This window comes from Saccopteryx leptura, chromosome 6 (genome assembly GCF_036850995.1).
Source record: "Saccopteryx leptura isolate mSacLep1 chromosome 6, mSacLep1_pri_phased_curated, whole genome shotgun sequence".
Classification (NCBI taxonomy): domain Eukaryota; kingdom Metazoa; phylum Chordata; class Mammalia; order Chiroptera; family Emballonuridae; genus Saccopteryx; species Saccopteryx leptura.
This window is the reverse complement of record NC_089508.1, coordinates 32192607-32212395: the sequence shown is the minus strand read 5'-3', so window position 1 is coordinate 32212395 and position 19789 is coordinate 32192607. Positions and strand designations below refer to the sequence as shown.

The 19789-nt window shown below is 40.0% G+C and overlaps 1 protein-coding gene and 1 pseudogene across 2 annotated transcripts in view; both read right to left on the bottom strand.

Annotated features, from left to right (window-relative positions):
* The window catches only part of DCAF5 (DDB1 and CUL4 associated factor 5), a 139769-nt gene that overhangs the window by 38733 nt on the left and 81247 nt on the right, over positions 1-19789 (bottom strand). For both annotated transcript variants that reach the window (XM_066387980.1, XM_066387981.1), the window contains exon 7: positions 4535-4601. In XM_066387980.1, coding sequence (XP_066244077.1) covers positions 4535-4601 — 67 coding nt within the window. The remainder of the gene's footprint in view (positions 1-4534; positions 4602-19789) is intronic.
* LOC136375824 (NADH dehydrogenase [ubiquinone] 1 beta subcomplex subunit 3 pseudogene) lies at positions 14828-19262 on the bottom strand (annotated as a pseudogene).

Genomic DNA, 19789 nt, shown 5'->3' with positions numbered 1-19789 from the left:
TCTCTTGACTAGTAGCCATATTTTTATATCTCATAATTTTTAATTGTATGCTGGACATTAAATACAAAAGAACCATAAGACTGTTAAGGACTAAACTATGTCTCATTCAAGTTCTTATGTTGAAGTCCTAACCCCCAATGTGACTGTATATGAAGACAGCCTGTAAGGAGGTCATTAGGGTTAAGCAAAGTTACAAAGGTAGAACTCTAACCCAATTCTGTGACCTCATAAGAAAAGGAAGGGACACCAGGGAATTGTGTGAACAGGGAAAAAGCCTTGAAAGAATGCAGTGGAAAGCGGTCATCTGTAAGTCAAAGAGAGGCCTTAGAAGAAATCAAATGTGCCAGCACCTTGATCTGAGACTTTTAGCCTCCAGAACTGTGAGGAAATACATTTGTTTTTTAAGCCCTGGCAGACTGATGACAGAGACTAAATTGATTTCCTGCATACAGCATGCACCCACCATTCCACTCCTGAGAAAATAAGGTAAATAGTTGATCATCTTCAATCCAATCAGGAGGAACTAGGTCTGGGCTGGGCTGCTCCTTTAGTTGGAGTAAGCCTACTCCTGGTTTCAAAGGCAAGACCTACAGGATGCTTATGGCAGCTCCCTTACTCAAATTGGAGTTTGTGCCCTAAGTACCAGGAGATTGCAGAATATTTCACCTTCTTTGTCCAGCATCATTCCTATGTGTAGCCCTCTTGGGATTTTGATGAAAAGTCTGGCAAGTCTCTGTTCTCCTCTGCTCAGAACGTTCTGTCCTTTGGAGCTTTTCAGTTTTGCTCCTTATCCTCTTTCCCATGCAGGTTGAAAATCTGGCAAATGCCCTATGGGGCAGGCCCCTCTCACTAAGGAGACTGTTTCCTAAGCACTTATTATTGTAGGAATTCCATTCTGCCTTTCCAGCCTAGTCTTCTACCTCCTAGTGCCACCCCAGTACTAAGCAAATGTGGCTGTGAAAAACTGACTTTTTTTAATCCTAGGAGAGTCTGTCTGGGGTAGCCTAATCTGCAGCTTATGTGCAGATGTCTTCTGTGAAAGAAAATGGCCAGCATCTTGTGCTCAGCTAGGAAGGGCTCTTCTCTCCTCTTCAGATCTTTAGTTCTTCTAGCTCTCTAACATCTTAAAAAATAAGGCTTTTGTAATTTCATTTTGTAATTATTGCAGTGGGAGCTACCTGCTACACCCTATGTGGGATCTGAAGTCTAACATGTCTTTTTTTTAATAAAAATTTTACATCATTTCTTCTCCTCCTTGAAATAACATTTCTACTTTATCTACCCCCTTAAATTTCAACCTAATTTATTTTTATGAATACTCTTAGTTTCATCAACAATAATATAAATACATTTTCTTTGTTTAGTGTGATCACGAAGTTCTCAGTGTTAAAATTTTTGGTTTGGATTCAAATTACCATTATAATTATTACTGAAGCACAATTGAACAAAACAATTATATACTTTCAAAAAGTTTTATAAAAACCCATTACATTAAAAAAACCCACAATTTATTATAAATGTATAATAAAAGGGGGAAAAATAAGAGGTCCATACCCTAAGTCAGGTGATAGCTCTGTGATTCTTTTTTAAAGAGGCATATTTTTTTTGTTAATTTATTGATTTTAGAGAGGGAGAGGAAGGGAGAAAAGAAATATGAATTAGTTGTTCCACTTATTCATGTATTCGTTGTTTTTGTTTTTTTAAGTGAGAGAGACAGGGACAGACAGGAAGGGAAAGATGAGAAATATCAACTCATAGTTATGGCTCCTTAGTTGTTCATTGATTGCTTTTTCATATGTGCCTTGACCGGGGGCTCCAAGTGAGCCAGTGACCCCCTGCTCAAGCCACTGACCTTGGGCTTCAAGGCAGTAACCTTTGGGCTCAAGCCAGCATCCATGGTTATGTCTATGATTCCAAGCTCAAGCTGGTAATCCTGTGCTCAAGGTGGTGAGCCTGTGCTCAAGCCAGATGAGCCTGTGCTAAAGCTGATGACCAAGGTTTCGAACCTGGGTCCTCTGTGTCCCAGGTTGATGCTCTCCCCACTGTGCCACTGCCTGGTCAGGCCATTGGTTGTGGGGAATGAACCCACAATCTTGGCATATCAGGACAATGCTCTAATTAACTGAGCTACCTGGCCAGGGCTACAGCTTTGTGGTTAAAGAATGTTCCAGGCCCCAGAAGTTTGGTTCAGTGGATAGAGCATCAGCCTGGCATGCGAATGTCCCAGGTTTGATCCCTCGAACAAATGACCATCTGCTTCCCTTCCGCTCCCTCTCCCTCTTCTCTTCTCTTACTCTCTCACAGCCAGTGGCTCAGTTGGTACCAGAGTCAGCCAGCTGCGCTGATTCGAGCATCAGCCCCAGACAGGGGTTGCTGGGTAGATACCGGCTGGGGAGCATGTGGGAGTCTGTCTCTCTATATCCTCTCCTCTCACTTTAAACAAACAAACAAAAAGAATGTTTTAGATGTTTTGGCATCTTGGAGGTTTTTATACCTTAGGGCAATGCACTATCCTAAGGTTCAAATGGTCAGAAATTTGTGGAGTATTTTTAGCTTTCTGGGGTTTTTTCCCCTGTAAAGTGGGAAAGGATAAAGGGAAAAGGGGAGGCAGGAAAGGAGAATGGGTACCTTCTTAGGAATGCTGATTTTATAAAAGAATACATACGGAATTTAAGAATCTAGAAATGGATCCCTTGAAACCAGCTGTGCCTATACAACCCTTGGTAAGTCCAGGTACCCATTTCCCAGTTTCAATATTGGAATCCTAAATCAGCTGTTAGGTCCCTGCCAAACTAAAGATAACATTATCATTTGTTACAATGTCAGCTGAACAGTGACCCTAATCAGAATAGAAATCAGCAGGGATGGCTCAATTGGTTAGAATATCATCCCCAAATCATAGAGGGTGCCAGTTCAATCCCTGGTCAGGGCACATACAGGAACGGATCAATGTTCCTGTCTCTCTCTCTCTCCCTTCCCCTCTCTAAAATCAATAAAATAAACATTAAAAAAAGAAGTCAACAGGAGGAGGAAAAAAACGGCAACACTACTGCTAATTCTTTCTACCTTCTGTTTATACAAACATGAAAACGATTCCAGAGAACAGTCCTGGGAAACAGGGATTATGCAGCACTTTCTATTTTAAAGACATACTGACTTAATAATTAAAAGCTTTTCAAGATTTGATAAAAGATACAATTAAGCCCAAAGTTTATTTCTCAGCTAATCAATCTAGAATTTATGATGGCAGGAGACTTAATATAAAGACTTAATATAATATTCCTCTAGTCCTAGAACATCACTTTTGATTCAGATAGATGATGCTGTCCCATCTGGTTTATTTCAAAGGTAAGCTGATTCACTCATGTTTTCCAAATTCCAGAAGGGGAAAAAGCCTTTTGTAACATGTTTGGTAACTAGACCACAGCAATAGGATAGTTACAGCAAAGATGGTCCTCAACAAGTTTTGAAAAGCAAATATTAGGTAACAATATTGTTAATTCAGCAACAGGCAAGCCAACAACTTCCCTAAACTGAGCACTAGACATATTCTGTGCAATACACACTTGGCATAATCCTCTGTTATTTTCTTAATGGTCAGTTTCCAACTTGATACTATGTATAACCCAGAGCAGATGGCTATATTAAGCTTTACTAAAAATGAACAATATACATTTTTTCTACCAGTAGGAAGCAACCAGTATAACAAGTAACTGAGCATGTGAGATCACTGTTATCGAGAATGAAGAATATCATGCCATTTGAAACCTCAGCTGGCCTATCCAAATTAATGAAAAGCTGCAAGATTTTTTTACAGAATATATCTAGAACAGTGATTTTCAACCTTTGTTTCTCACGCACTCTTAAACTAGTTACTAAAGAAAAAGGGGCCCTGACCTCTTCTTCCTTAGTAACTAATTTATTTGTGCCACGAGATGAAAATGGTTGTATTTAGTCAGGGGCACTGACCTTAGTAATTAGTGTGTGTTTGTGCCATGAAAAAAAAAAGGTTGAAAATCACTGATCTAGAGCAATTACAGAAATATTTCCTAATTTCTTTGATGTCTGAGTTCAGCCAAACCCCAGGGAATGCATCTGTCAGTCAACAAAGAAAATTTCACTAGTTAATATAACCAAAAAGGCCAAAGGAAAAGAAGAGGCTCTAACAACTATCTGTCAAGTAATAAGCAGGAACATGCAGATGGATAATAAAGGAAAAGCATGTAAAAGCAAGATAAAAATATTCCAGGTGTGGAATAGGAGAGAAACATGGACATAAAGGAGGCCTATTAAGTCTGAAGAAAAGTTCTTAGGAGGAAAAAAATATGAGCATCATTATGTCAGATATAACTTGTTAAATCTGGTTTCTAATTTTTATTTAAAAAATTCCTTTGGTCACTTTTCTGATAAACTTCTTATGTTAAAAGAGAACTATCTTCCTCTAATTGCTACAGATCTGTCCTTCCAGGACATAGCATGCCAAAGGTCAATAGAACCAACATCAGCAGCAGGTTCACACTAAAGATACACTTACCTGCTTCAGGATCTGCAGGGATTCTCCACATGTATAGGTTGAAGTCATCAGAGCCTGAAAGGATATACTGTTGGGACAAAAAAAATTATTATTTATATATCGATTTATTGATAATATATCTATTTCTATCTACCTATACACAGATTTTTAAAAAATAAACAAGACACATGGAGATACATTTATAAGGAACCACACAGCAAACACTCTCTTAAAAGTATCTGCACATCAAAAGGCTCCTTGGCTAAAACTCAGCAACAAACAAACAAACCTGTTTCAAAATGGCAAAGGACTTGATCGGACATTACTCCAAAGAAAATATACGAATGCCAATAAACACATGAAAAGATGCTCACCATCACTAAACAGTAGGGAAATAAACATCAATACTACAATAAGATACCAGTTCATACCCATTAGGATGGCTATTACAAACAAACAAACAAGAGAAAACAAGTACTGGAGAGGAGGTAGGGAAATTGGAACTCTTGTGCATTGCTGGTGGAAATAAATAATGGTGTACCCACTGTTGAACATAGTATGGCAGTTCCTCAAAAAGTTAAACATAGAACCCAGTAATTTTACTCCTAGGCATATACCAAAGAAATAAGCAGGGACTTGAGATATTTATACACCAATGTTAATAGAAGAATGTTCACAATAGCCAAAAAGTGGAAACAACCCAAATGTCCATCAACGTATGAATAGATAAACAAAATGTGGTATATAAATACAATGGAATATTACTGCACCTTAAAAAGGAAGGAAATTCTGACACATACTACAACATGGCTGAATCTTGAAGGTATTATACTAAATGAAAAGAGCCACATATGAAAGTAAATATTATACAAATTCAGGGACTAAAAGAATAATAGTTGCCTAGAACTGGGGGGAGGGAGAAATAGTTGGAAGCTAATGGTTATGAGCGTTCAGTTTGGGAAGATGAAATAATTCTGGAGATGGCTAGCAGTGATGGTTATACAACAATGTAAATACACTAATGACATATGACTGTACACTAAAAAATGGTTATAATATAAGTTCTATGCTATATATATATTTTACCACAATTTTTCAAAAAGAAAATGCTTAAATGTAGAAAAAAAATTAGGAGCTTTTGAGATCTTTTTATTTTTTTTTTTTTATTTTATTTATTTTTTTTTTTTTCTGAAGCTAGAAACGGGGAGAGACAGTCAGACAGACTCCTGCATGCGCCCGACCAGGATCCACCCGGCACGCCCACCAGGGGGCGATGCTCTGCCCCTCCGGGGTGTTGCTCTGTTGCGACCAGAGCCACTCCAGCGCCTGGGGCAGAGGCCAAGGAGCCATCCCCAGCGCCCGGGCCATCTTTGCTCCAATGGAGCCTTGCTGCGGGAGGGGAAGAGAGAGACAGAGAGGAAGGAGAGGGGGAGGGGTGGAGAAGCAGATGGGCGCTTCTCCTGTGTGCCCTGGCCGGGAATCGAACCCGGGACTTCTGCACGCCAGGCCGATGCTCTATCACTGAGCCAACCGACCAGGGCCGCCAGAGGTATTCTTATTAGGACTCCTAAAAGCATTGTCTAATGTTGTCTAAAAGTAACTAATGAACAATTCTGAGAGCTTACTTATATCCAAAGATTAGCTAGAGTGTTTTACTTTAAGGTGAGGTCAGCATTATTAACTGCCTTTTGGCCCCATCTGCTTATTTCCCTAGAAAAAGAAAGGCCTACAGTTTAACAAACTATAGAAATGATCCCTGAAAGTATATATTGTCGTAGGCCCACAGTTTTCTACAGAAAACTTCTTAAGAATGACAGTGAATAATTTCAAAAAATGGAAATCAAACATATATACAACCTCATGCCTAATGTAAATACTTTACTAAATACATTGTAATCATGAAAAATCAATTTACCAGTTTTCAAAATACATGTAGGAACACGAGAAAGGAGGCAAAGAAAGGCATGTTTAGGCCCTAACTGGTGGCTTAGTGGATAGAGCACCGGCCTGGAGTATGAACATCTTGGGTTCGATTCCTTGTTAGGCACACAGGAGAAGTGTATATCTGCTTCTCCCCCCACCCTGTCCCCCTTCTCTCCCTCTTCCCCTCCTGCAGCCAATGGCTCGATTCATTCCAGTGTGGCCCTGGCACTGAGGATAGCTCCGTTGGTGTGCATCAGTCTTGGGTGCTAAAAATAGCTCAGTACTCGAGCACTGGCCCAAGATGGGGTAGCCGAGTGAATCCTGGTTTGGGCACATGCAGGAGTCTGTCTCATTATCTCCCCTCCTCTCACCATTCAGGAAAAAAAAAAAAGGAATGTTTATTTACAGATAATGAAAATGCTATTCACAGAGCCCCGGGCACAGTGGGAAAAGAAGTGTGTTCCTCATCTGATCACTTTCTGCTATGGTCTGTATATATGTATCCCTCTCCAAATTCACATGTTGAAGTCCTAATGTCCAATGTAATGATATCAGGTCTTCCTTTGGGGAGGTGATAAGGTCATAATAATAGAGCTCTCATAAATGAGATTAGCACTGTTTGTTTTTTTTAATTTAATTGATTTTAGAGGGGAATGAGGAGTGCGAAGCATCAACTCATAGTAGTTGCTTCTCATATGTGCCTTGAATGGGCAAGCCTGGGGTTTCAAACCGGTGACCTCAGCATTCCAAGTCAACACTTTATCCACTGTGCCATCACAGGTCAGGTGAGATTAGCACTCTCATTAAGAAGACTCAACAGAGTTCCCTAGCCTCCTTCTACCATGTGAAGAAACAGGGAGAAGCCAGCAGTTTAAAACCTGGGAGAGGTTCTTTACCAGAACCCAACTTGGCTGGCACCCTGATCTTGAACTTCCAGCCTCCAGAACTGTAAAACAAAAATGACTATTTTTTATAAGCCATTTAGTCTGTGTTATAGCAGTCAGAACAGACTAAGACACTCTGGGGCTCATTTCTAAGATTGTAGAATTACTCTGTGAAGGAATAGTAGGAGCCAGATCAAAGCTGAAAGTCCCTAAGCTGCCAGCCCATGGTTATTTGACAAATCACTACATAAATATGCTCAAGGCAAGGAAACTCTGAGACTAACCCTGTTATACTTCAATTAAAAAGTTTCCTCAATAACAAAATAATCACTTGATTTAAAAAATGAGCAAAGGACTTGAATAGACATTTTTCCAAAGAAGAAATATATAATGACATATAAATGGCCAACAAACACATGAAAAGATGCTCAACATCACTAATCGTCAGGGAAATACATTATCAAAACCACAGTGAGATATGGCCTCAAACTCATTAGGATGGCTACTATCAACAACAAAACAAAACAGAAAATAGTTCCTCAAAGAATTAAAAATAAAATTCCCATATGATCCATTAATTCCACTTTTGGATATATATATCTGAAAGAACTGAATGTAGGGTCTCTAAGAGATAGTTTTACATCTATGTTCATAGTAGCATTATTCAAAATAGCCAAAAGGTGGGAGTATCTCAAGTGTCCATCAATAGATGAATATATAAACAAAATGTGGTTTATATATACAACGGAATAGTATCCAGCCTTAAAAGGGATGGAAGTTCTTCTACACTCTACAACATGATGAATCTTGAACATTATGCCAAATAAAATGAAAGTCACAAAAAGACAATGTGTAAGTGCACTTATGAGGTTCCTAGGGTAATCAAATTCATAGAGGCAGAACATAGAATGGTAGTTACCAAGATCTGGGGTTAAGAGAGGGAGAGGAGTTCATGATTAATGGGTACAGTGTTTCAGTTCTGCAGGATGAAAAATGTCTGGAGATGGATGGTGGTGATGTTTATACAACAATGTGACTGTTTTTAATACTATGAAACTGAATACTTAAAATTTTTTCCTTAGGCCTGACCTGTGGTCGCACAGTGAATCGTGTTGGCCTGGAATGCTGAGGTCGCCAGTTTGAAACTCTGGGCTTGCCCAGTCAAGGCATATACGAGAAGCAAATACTACAAGGTGGTGCTTCCTGTTCCCTCCCCTTTCCCTCTCTCTCTATCCTCTCTCTTAAAATCAATAAATAAAAAATTTTTAAATATCTTTTTTTTTTCTTAAAAAAAAAAGAGAACTCCTCATTGCTCGGATTTTAGGGTCCACCCAGGAACTCCCAGCAGTTAAGGACCTACCCTGGCTGAGGTCAGGAAGCTGGAACTCAGAAGCCCAGGGCTTTCTTCTCACAGCCAGTCTAGCAAAACCACCTACTAGTTGGGGACAAAGATTCATTCAAACTAACCAAGTACTTATGTACCAAGCACTTTGGTGCTTACAAAGATATATAAGATAATACCAGGGTTCCCAAGGAGCTTAAATCAAGTAGAAAATATACATGTAGGTACACAACTACCATACCATGCACTGGAAATCAGTAGGTGCCATTATGAGAAATAAGGTGCCTGGTGGTTCACAGAAGAGGCAAGGCAAGAGAGATATGAGCACTGAGCCCGCCTGAGGTAGAGAGGCGATGAAGAGAGGGAAAAGAAGGAGCAGAGGAGAGTGAGAGTGCTCAGGCAGCCAGAGTACTGCTTCAACAGAAACAGAAAGCATGGTGCCGCTCATTCCTTGATGCCTGCTCATATCCCTCAGGCCTTACTGCTTTCTGCTGGTTCTCCAACTGCCAGTATCCAGGTCTCTTTGTCCCAAGGTTTCTCCCAAGCCTAGGAGGCTGCAGGCTGTTCCAGGGAATGAATATTCCTGGTATGAGGCTCAGGCAATGACCAAATATCCCACCAACATCCCAGCTGCCTTTCCCCAGGTGGAATAACTCTGAAGTGCATCTTCTATGCCCTTCCCCCTCAGATCAAATTCCAACTGCCCACAGTTGTTGGCTCAGTAACGCACCCTTCCTTTCCCTATCTCACTTTTCCATTCCTCTACTATTTCCTGCATTTCAAAATAAACTACTTGTACCTGAAACTTGAACCCAAATTAAGACACATGGACAGGGCAAGGAAGGGGGAGTATAGGGGGACACAGAACACAAAAGAACTGTCCACTAATAATTTATATGTATATATATATATCAGGGGTCGGGAACCTTTTTGGCTGAGTGAGCCATGAACGCCACATATTTTAAAATGTAATTCCATGAGAGCCATACAACAACCGTGTACATTAGGCATTATCCAATAAAAATTTGGTGTTGTTCCGGAGGACAGCTGTGATTGGCTCCAGCCACCCGCAACCATGAACATGAGTGGTAGGAAATGAATGGATTATAATACATGAGAATGTTTTATATTTTTAACGTTATTAATGTTTTTTTATTAAAGATTTGTCTGCGAGCCATATGCAACCATCAAAAGAGCCACATCAGCCTGACCTGTGGTGGCGCAGTGGATAAAGCGTCGACCTGGAAATGCTGAGGTCACCGGTTCGAAACCCTGGGCTTGCCTAGTCAAGGCACATATGGGAGTTGATGCTTCCAGCTCCTCCCCCCTATCTCTCTCTCCTCTCTCTCTCTCTCTCTCTCCTCTCTAAAAATGAGTAAATTAAAAAAAAAAAAAAAGCCACATCTGGCTCATGAGCCATAGGTTTCCGACCCCTGGTATATAGCATATTTATTATTCAACATCTCATCATTTCATGCTCTATGTTTAAAAGAGGTTTTAAAACTTCATGTAGAATTCCTGCTACCCTGTCCCCCCAAACTAAACAAACAAAAATAAAAATTAAAACTGAATGAGCCAAGGATGGGCTTATTGAAGGTTTTACTGTTTCATGGTGAAGGACTGGCTCTTTCCTTAGTTGTTCATTGGTTGCTTTCTCATATGTGCCTTGACCGCGGGCCTTCAGCAGACCGAGTGACCCCTTGCTCAAGCTAGCAACCTTGGGCTCAAGCTGGTGAGCTTTTTTCAAACCAGATAAACCCACGCTCAAGCTGGCAACCTCGGGGTCTCGAACCTGGGTCCTCTACATCCCAGTCCAACGCTCTTATCTACTGCACCACCACCTTGTCAGGTGGACTGGCTCTTTCCTATTCAGCTATTCACCAAGGAAAGCCACGAAAATGTAAAAAAGGACTGACTCCCAGATGGAATGCTGACTCAGAAGACTACCTTAGAAGGAAGAAAGTCCCACAGAGTTAAGGCCTCTTGGAGTTAATATGACAGCTCTTAAAATACGTAGAAAATGCATACAATGTCCAGGCTTCCTCTCAGGGATAAGGGCAACTCTCCACCCTCTCTTCCGCTTGGAACCACCACAAGGGAACAGCTCGGGGTGATGTCCAAAAAGGGGATCTTGACCCACTGCTGTCTCGTCAGACCATGTAAGTGTTCACACACACTGGAGTCACAAAACCGCCCTGAGGAATTCATTTATGACATTTCATAGTTGTCTGCTGGGCCCCTTCCAGCATTCAAAGTTGGCTGCCTAGAATACTGCTGACTACAGGAGGTGGAAATAAAAAGTAGTCCATCCATTTATTTATTAAACAAATATTTATCAAATGTCAATTATATGTTGGGCACTGTTCCAGGGAAAGAAATACAGAATTGTCCCTACCCTCATGAAGCTTAACTTACATTTTATTGGGTGGGAAAAGGAACAGAATTTTATATGCTATATGTATAATGTGAATGGAATGGGCAGAAGAAAAAAATTTAAAAGAATACATAAACATAATGTGTCTACTGGTGGTTAGTGGTACAGAGAAAAACTAAACAGCAGGTTAGGGCATATAAGGAGCGCCTGGGTGATTAGTTTCCGTTTTATACAGGGTGGTCACAGAAGGCCTCTCTGATAAAATGGCATTCTGAACAGAGCCCTAAAGGAAATGAGGAAGCAAGTTATGTGGGTATCTGGGAGATGAGTATTACAGGAGAGGAGACAGAATTCTGGACTATTTTAAAGTATAAGGTAGCCAAAGGAGCTCTTTTATCCTTTCTCTCTTCCTTCTTTCTTTTTAAAGCTTTGTGGAAATAAAGATGGTTTCAAGTGGGCTGAGTGCAGAGATACATTTAGCATCATCAGAGTGATTGGAAAGATTCCTCTCTTCTAAACCTGTGTTGGAAGGGTCCATCTCCTCCCAGACTTGAGTTGGAGCCTCCAACTGTGACCCTGTTAACGGTTAGAGCTCAACAGTACAAACAGCATTGCAAGGCTCGATGAGCCATCTCACAAATATTTAAATATTTGCTGTCGGGAGCAAGAAAACAAAGACTAAACAGTGCCAACATTTAATCACTACTAAGGGAAATTCAAACTACATAAATACATACAAATTAATGAAACACAATAATTATGTGAATACACCAGAAAATTGAATTTCACCTCAAGTGATGGAACTGGAGGTATATACTCAGGTTTCTCTCTTTCTTTTCCTTTTTGTCTAGCTACTAATTTTAGACGGTATCTGTGCATTCTTACCCAGGCAATCTCGTGTTGAATTTGAAGCTGACCTGGGAAAAGGGCCTCTGGCCTAAATAACAGAAAGTTCAGCTGCCTATAGCCCTTTATAAATAAGTTATAGAAACTAATGGAAAAAATGGTTTCCAAAAATTCCTAGGTTTAACATTTTTATTCCCTTCTGTGATGTAGGACTTCACAACCAACTTTCACATCTAAAACACCACCATGAAAAAAAGGTGAAGATTATTGTTCAGTTTTAGAAAAGCAAAAACTAAATAAGATGATATTAAGTTTGTGGTCTAGTTGGGGCATGAATATAAATAATTCATTACTTTCTCTTAGGTCTTTTCTTTTATTTCATTCTAAATAGTAAGGGATAAATAACAAATTAAAAACTCACTTTAGCCTGACCAGGCGGTGGCACAGTGGATAGAGCGTCGAACTGGGATGCAGAGGACCCAGGTTCGAGACACCGAGGTCGCCAGCTTGAGCGTGGGCTCATCTGGTTTGAGCAAAAGCCCACCAGCTTGAACCCAAGGTCGCTGGCTCCAGCAAGGGGTTACTTGGTCTGCTGAAGGCCCACGGTCAAGGCACATATGAGAAAGCAATCAATGAACATCTAAGGTGTTGCAATGCGCAATGAAAAAACTAATGATTGATGCTTCTCATCTCTCTCTGTTCCTGTCTGTCTGTCCCTGTCTATCCCTCTCTCTGACTCACTCTCTGTCTCTGTAAAAAATAATAATAATAAAATAAAATAAAAACTCACTTTATATGAATCGTTTATCTTGTATGCTAACTGGGACAAATAGAGCAGGCCTCCAAAAACGGAGAAAGACCGTTTTAGTTCGTCCATTATTTAGGCAATAGAAGCCCCACTTTCCATAACGCTCTGGGTTGTGGGGGAGTGGTAGAAGACCAATAGTCTACTTCTTCTCAAAGAGTGGAAGACATACTTAATTTTAATTTGGCTTTGTGGGTGGGTATGATGGGTGATACCAATGCAAACGAGCATATGGATCCATATCATCCACAATCCTTCCTACCTGGCCACAAAGGTTAAAGGCTGGCCACACTCTGACCCATCCCAGTCATTTTAAGTAGAGTTAATCTGAGGCCAGTGCATTTTATCTAATCCTTTCATCTAGTCCACTGTCAATATGGAGATATTAATTGTTCAAGAATAGAGGGAGCAACAACTGCCCTCTCAATACATTTCAAGATGGCCACCACCACTAGTAACATAAAAACAAAAGATTACTGCATCAGCACTCTGTCACTGTCTCATTTGCCCACATGTCTTTTATCAATTCATTAACCATTATAGAAGTCACTCATTTAATACTCCCTTCTCCAGTAGACTGCTATAATGTCCAGCACCACCCCCCCCCCCAGAACTCCTGCTCCTTTCTTTAGCTTTTGGCAGTCTTGAATTACACATGCTCTTCAGAAAGATCTTTATTAGATAAATACCCAGAGAAGCCCATGCTGCTAAATAGACCACTTTTGTAGAGTCACTCAAGTCACAAGGAATTTTTAACAACTTAAAGGTTCAAAGAAGAATCTAAACATAGCTTGCTATAGCAAAACTGTTACTAAATAGAAGCTTACTGGAAAAAAATTTATTAGTCACTTTTAAGCAAAGCAACCATTTTCCTTCTCTATCACCTTTATTTAAACCTTAATGATTAAGCAAATCAAAAAAGGTACAAATCTGGAATACAGATAACTGCCCACCAATCTTATTCTCAGGTTTTATTGGATTTAGTAATACGGATATATATACATAAAATTCTCCCCACTCCCACCCAAAATCCACAATAAAAAGAGGAAAAAGCTCTACAAGACAGAAAGGACAGGCCATCTACCTGTATATTCAAGAATAATCTAGAATATGTTTTAACAGGCCTTTTAATCTCTCTCTCAGTATATGTATATGTGTAAGAGTGCGTGTATGTGTTTGGACATTTGATGTTTTCCAACACTGGTTGATGGAAAAGGAAACATATCAATTAGTTACTATTCACTGAGTGCTGTTTAGCTTACCCAGTTCTCTCCAAGACTCCTTCCATAGTAACTGATTAATTATTCTCCAATTAATGGCATGCCTGTCTAATTAACGGTACTGACTAGGATAGAAAAACCAGATGGCTCTCTAGCCTGGATCTAATAGCACAGAGACTGCAATTTAATATTTAAATTAAACACAGTTCTTAATTCTCCCTGACCTTTTGTCAGAAGGGGGAAAATGTGATTGAACAATTTTGTGATATGCTCTCTAGAAGAATAGTTCCAGAAAAACATTTGCCAATGGGTATATAATAGGCCTTTAATCATATTTATACCCAGAGCCTGCCACAAATACTATCCAAAGCAATCAGGGAAATTTTTCTGTGGAAGTGGCCAAAACCATAGATTTATTTTATTTGTGGTAGAAAAAACAGAATTCCACTGGTTCCCAATAAAAACATACAAATATGTATACCCATAAGATTGACACAATTTTTTTTGCCTGTGATGTTACATGATTCTTGCTTGCTTCTTTGGACCATTTGCCATGTCAGTTCTATTAGGCTCCTGGAATTCTTTGATGTATTAAAATAACCAACCATTATGAGTTCTGAGTAGGAAAAATTCTATTAATAACAAAATGTTCCATAAAGACAGCCAATAATAGTCAAATCATCAGTAGAAAAAAATTTTTTTTAATGCTCTAAATCTCTAACAGCTGCTTGTAACAAGGTAGACCGCATTACTTAAAGATGAATCTTTATTTGGCCAAACTCTCTTTTTTTTTTAGGTTACAGTGAAGAAATCTTAATTTTTATAAGAAAGTTAAGAATCCACTAAGAAGCCTGACTGGCACTGGCATAGAATGCTGAGGTCCTGGTTTGAAACCCTGAGGTCTCCATTTAGAGCACGGGCTTGCCAGCTTGAGAGCAGGTAGCTGGCTTGAGCACAGGATCATTGACATGATCCCAAGGCTGCTGGCTTGAGCCCAAGGTCACTGGCATGGCTTAATTTTTCCTCCCCCCATCAAGGCACATATGAGAAGTAGTCAATGAACTACTAAAGTGAAGCAACGATGAGTTGATTCTTCTCATCCCTCTCTTCCCTCTCACCCTTTTTGTCCTCTCTCAAATCAATAATTTTAAAAATCCACTAAGATACTTCTTCCAGGTATTATCTTCAGTGATGCTTCTTATCTTTATTCTGGGTCTCCAGGTAACATTGAGTCCCTACAGCTACCACGAATTCAGCAAATCCCCATTTGAATCCTTTTACTATTGCACCAACAAAGGACACATTGTTTGCAAAGCCACCCATGTATCTCCAACTTCATTGTGGCCCCATGAATCCCTTAGCCCTTATGCAGCCAGGTCCTCCTGTACAGTTTCTAATGGTGTTCCTTCTATTTTCAGTTGTTGAAAATCTTGAAGTTTTGTTTTACTATGACAATATCCAGGTCCATGAGCCTTGTGTGACAGCAATCGGACCTCTTAGGACATTCAACCCCGCAAGACTCTTTTTGGAAACCTGGCCAAGATGAGGGGTCATCAACGAAAATGCCTTCAGCAATCAATGTCTCCTCTGTGGGCCTCAGCTTTTGCATGTGGGGACTGGGAAGAGGGTAGACGGCATCAATCCTGTCAGTCAAGCAAAGGTTTCAACCATTCAGAGGAAGGAACGTTACTTTTCTTTTTTGAAGACACCCCCAAAAAGGGCAATGCTACTAAAAGTAAAATCTCTAAGGAGGATGGGGAAGGTAGAGCAAGAAAGGGATACTCTGATCCCTTCATTAATATCTATCATGAATTTTTTAGGAAAGCCCAGGCTCCTAGCCAGGAACTATAGATTAGAGGAAAACTCATGTCGCATCACAATCTTATAAATTCCTTTTGTTCCTAAAAAGAAATCAGGTGCCCAGTGTTACTTTTCAGTAGAACAATTATAAACTAGATCGTATCAAGCATGCCTGCATATACATACTCCAAAATGTTTTAAGCTTTTAAAGTTCTAAAACTGCATCTGCAAATGGACTAAAAGACAATATAATCCATGGGTAAAATCTTAATCCAGGATTGCTAATACCTGAAGCCTCTAGGTTTCAGAAATTCTATAAACTCCTTAATATTACATGCAAAACTGTGTATATGTACATATTTCTGAAATGAATATTTGTATCTTTCAGACTTTCAAAGAGGCTTGGGATTAAAAAAGAGTTAGAAATGTGGGCTTGATAAAGAAGTTATTTTGCCCCGGCAGGTTGGCTCAGTGGTAGAGCATCAGACTGGCAGGTGGATGTCCTGGGTTCGATTCCCAGTCAGGGCACAGAGGAGAAGCACCCATTTGCTTCTCCACCCCTCCCCCTCTCACTTCTCTCTCTCTCTCTCTCTCTCATCTCTTCTCTTCCCCTCCTGCAGCCAAAGCTTGATTAGAGTGAGTTGGCCCTGGACATTGAGGATGGCTCCATGGCCTCCACTTCAGATGCTAAAAAAAAAGGCTCCAGTTACAATGGTGCAAGGGCCCCAGATGGGCAGAGCATCGCCCCCTAGTGGGCTTGCTGGGTGGATCCTGGTCGAGGCGCATGCGGGAGTCTGTCTCTGCCTCCCCACCTCTAACTGAATAATAATAATAATAAAGTTATTTCAATGCTACCTTCTTTTTATAAAATAAAGTCTCCTAAAATAGTCACCTAAGTAATACCTACAACAAGGAATTCCTCAGCCACAAAATTCAACATTTAGTTCTTCCTCATTAGCCCATGGAGGAGACTATCACCACTGAATCTGCACAGCACAGGTGGGAGCACGGCTGTGAGGAAGAGGGTGCCATCCCAGGCGAGAGACCGAGTCTCAGCCTGTTTCTGCTTCCAACTGGACCTGCCGTTTCAAACTAGGCAGGCCTCAGTTTCATGTGAAGATAAAACTTGTCTAACTAAAGCCAAAGGTCACTGGGAGGATTAATATAAAAGAAAATGCTTTAAAAGCTAAGGGGCTAAAAATATATTATATAAAAGAAAGGCAAGAAGGAGAAAAAATTAGCCTAAAGTCATAAAGTAAGTCATAGGATAGAACCCAAGAGTTGACTCTGTCCCACTTAAAAGTGGGCTTTTACAATATACAAATTTAATGCAATTCCCATCAAACTTCCAATGACATTTTTTAAAGAAATAGAGCAGAAAATCATCAGATTTATATGGAACTATAAAAAACCCCGAATAGCCAAAGCAATCCTAAAGAAAAAGAATGAAGCTGGGGGCATTTCAATACCTGACTTCAAACTCTATTATAGGGCCACGACAATCAAAACAGCATGGTATTGGCAGAAAAATAGACACTCAGACCAATGGAACAGAATAGAAAGTCCAGAAATAAAACCACATATATATAGTCAAATAATTTTTGATAAAGGGGCCAACAACACACAATGGAGAAAAGAAAGCCTCTTCAATAAATGGTGCTGGGAAAACTGGAAAGCCACATGCAAAAGAATGAAACTGGACTACAGTCTCTCCCCCTGTACAAAAATTAACTCAAAATGGATCAAAGATCTAAACATAAGACCTGAAACAATTAAGTACATAGAAGAAGACATAGGTACTCAACTCAGGGACCTGGGTTTTAAAGAGCATTTTATGAATTTGACTCCACAGGCAAGAGAAGTGAAGGCAAAAATTAATGAATGGGACTACATCAGACTAAGAAGTTTTTGCTCAGCAAGAGAAACTGATAACAAAATAAACAGAAAGCCAACTAAATGGGAAATGATTTTTTCAAACGACAGCTCAGATAAGGGCCTAATATCCAAAATATACAAAGAACTCATAAAACTCAACAACAAACAAACAAACAATCCAATAAAAAAATGGGAAGAGGATATGAATAGACACTTCTCCCAGGAAGAAATACAAATGGCCAACAGATATATGAAAAGATGCTCATCTTCTTTAGCTATTAGAGAAATGCAAATCAAAACGGCAATGAGATACCACCTCACACCTGTTCGATTAGCTGTTATTAGCAAGTCAGGTAACAGCAAATGTTGGAGAGGCTGTGGAGAAAAAGGAACCCTCATACACTGTTGGTGGGAATGTAAAGTAGTACAACCATTATGGAAGAAAGTATGGTGGTTCCTCAAAAAACTGAAAATAGAACTACCTTATGACCCAGCAATCCCTCTACTGGGTATATATCCCCAAAACTCAGAAACATTGATACGTAAAGACACATGCAGCCCCATGTTTATTGCAGCATTGTTCACAGTGGCCAGGACATGGAAACAACCAAAAAGCCCATCAATAGATGACTGGATAAAGAAGATGTGGCACATATACACTATGGAATACTACTCAGCCATAAGAAATGATGACATCGGAACATTTACAGCAAAATGGTGGGATCTTGATAACATGATACGAAGCGAAATAAGTAAATCAGAAAAAACCAGGAACTGTATTATTCCATACGTAGGTGGGACATAATAGTGAAACTAAGAGACATTGATAAGAGTGTGGTGGTTACGGGTGGGAGGGGGGAATGGGAGAGGGATAGGGGGTGGGGAGGGGCACAAAGAAAACAAGATAGAAGGTGACAGAGGACAATCTGACTTTGGGTGGTGGGTATGCAACATAATTGAACGACAAGATAACCTGGACTTATTATCTTTGAATATATGTATCCTGATTTATTGATGTCACCCCATTAAAAAAATAAAATTATAAAAAAAAAAAAAAGAAAGAAAAAAAAAAAAAAAAGAAAAAAGTGGGCTTTTATTTCAGATGAAGTACATGTGGGTTGCCAGGCCCCAAGTGAGACTAATCAGGACTGCATGGAGTTACAAGAAAACAAAGATGTAGAGTTATAACTTTATAAGGTGCTTCACTAGCCTGGAGCGCACTCACTGGTGAATTCCTGCACCCCTGCTATACCCATATAATGTCAACACAGAAAGGTTGAGTGGTGATGTAATGTCTGAGGCCAGGCCATGTAGTCAAGGCCATTTTTTTGGATTCACGGGGTACAAGTCAGCTTCTTTCTCCAGGGAATGAGATAGAATGATTTAATTATTAAGATTTTGGAGGCCTTGACATCACATTCTAAAGAAAAGCCTGTGTAAAGCAATCCAAGTGCTCAGACACGCCAGTGCTCAACCCTTTTAAGAAAATTTTATTATATTTTTCCATTCCTCTTTCAGCAAGAAGTAGAGACAGGCATTAGATGAGACTAAAGCAAGAGAAGATTTTAAAAGGACCACACTGGCTATGTTCAGGCAACACTTACCTGTTAGCCTGAAAGATTTACTGCCCAGAAGCCTGAGCTGCTCTGCTGGACTCTCATAATCTAGGACGAGAGCCATTTAAGAAATTGTGAAAGAAAGGGGACAACAGCCGAGTGCCGTCTTAGAAGCGCATGCCAGAAGAGCTAGCAGGTGGAAAATTGGCCTTCTTCTTGAACCCTGTTAAGTGACTGGCTTACTGAGTAATACAGACGGGAATGTGAAGCTTGGGAGACAGAAAGTACCCAGTCAGGCTTCAGGGAGAAAACGAAAGACAAAAAGAAATCCAAGCATAACAAGAAAGCAGGTGAGGAGATGACGTCAGAGTAATGGCGGGGTAGGAAGCGATACCGATAAATCTCCCCCGAAACTCAACAAGATCTTCAACCAGAAACAGAAAAACCTATACTTGGAGCTTCCAGATGCTTCGCAATACACCCAAAGGTATGATTGAGTGAAAAATTGGCTAAATATATAACCAAACCCCGAAGGAAATAGGGAGTAAGAAATGCTCCGCCTTCCTCACTAACCTAAACAGGGCGGCTTTCTCTGGTAACTGTGAATATAGAAACTGAGGCGGGCAAAGGGGGTGAATACAAACGGCCGAA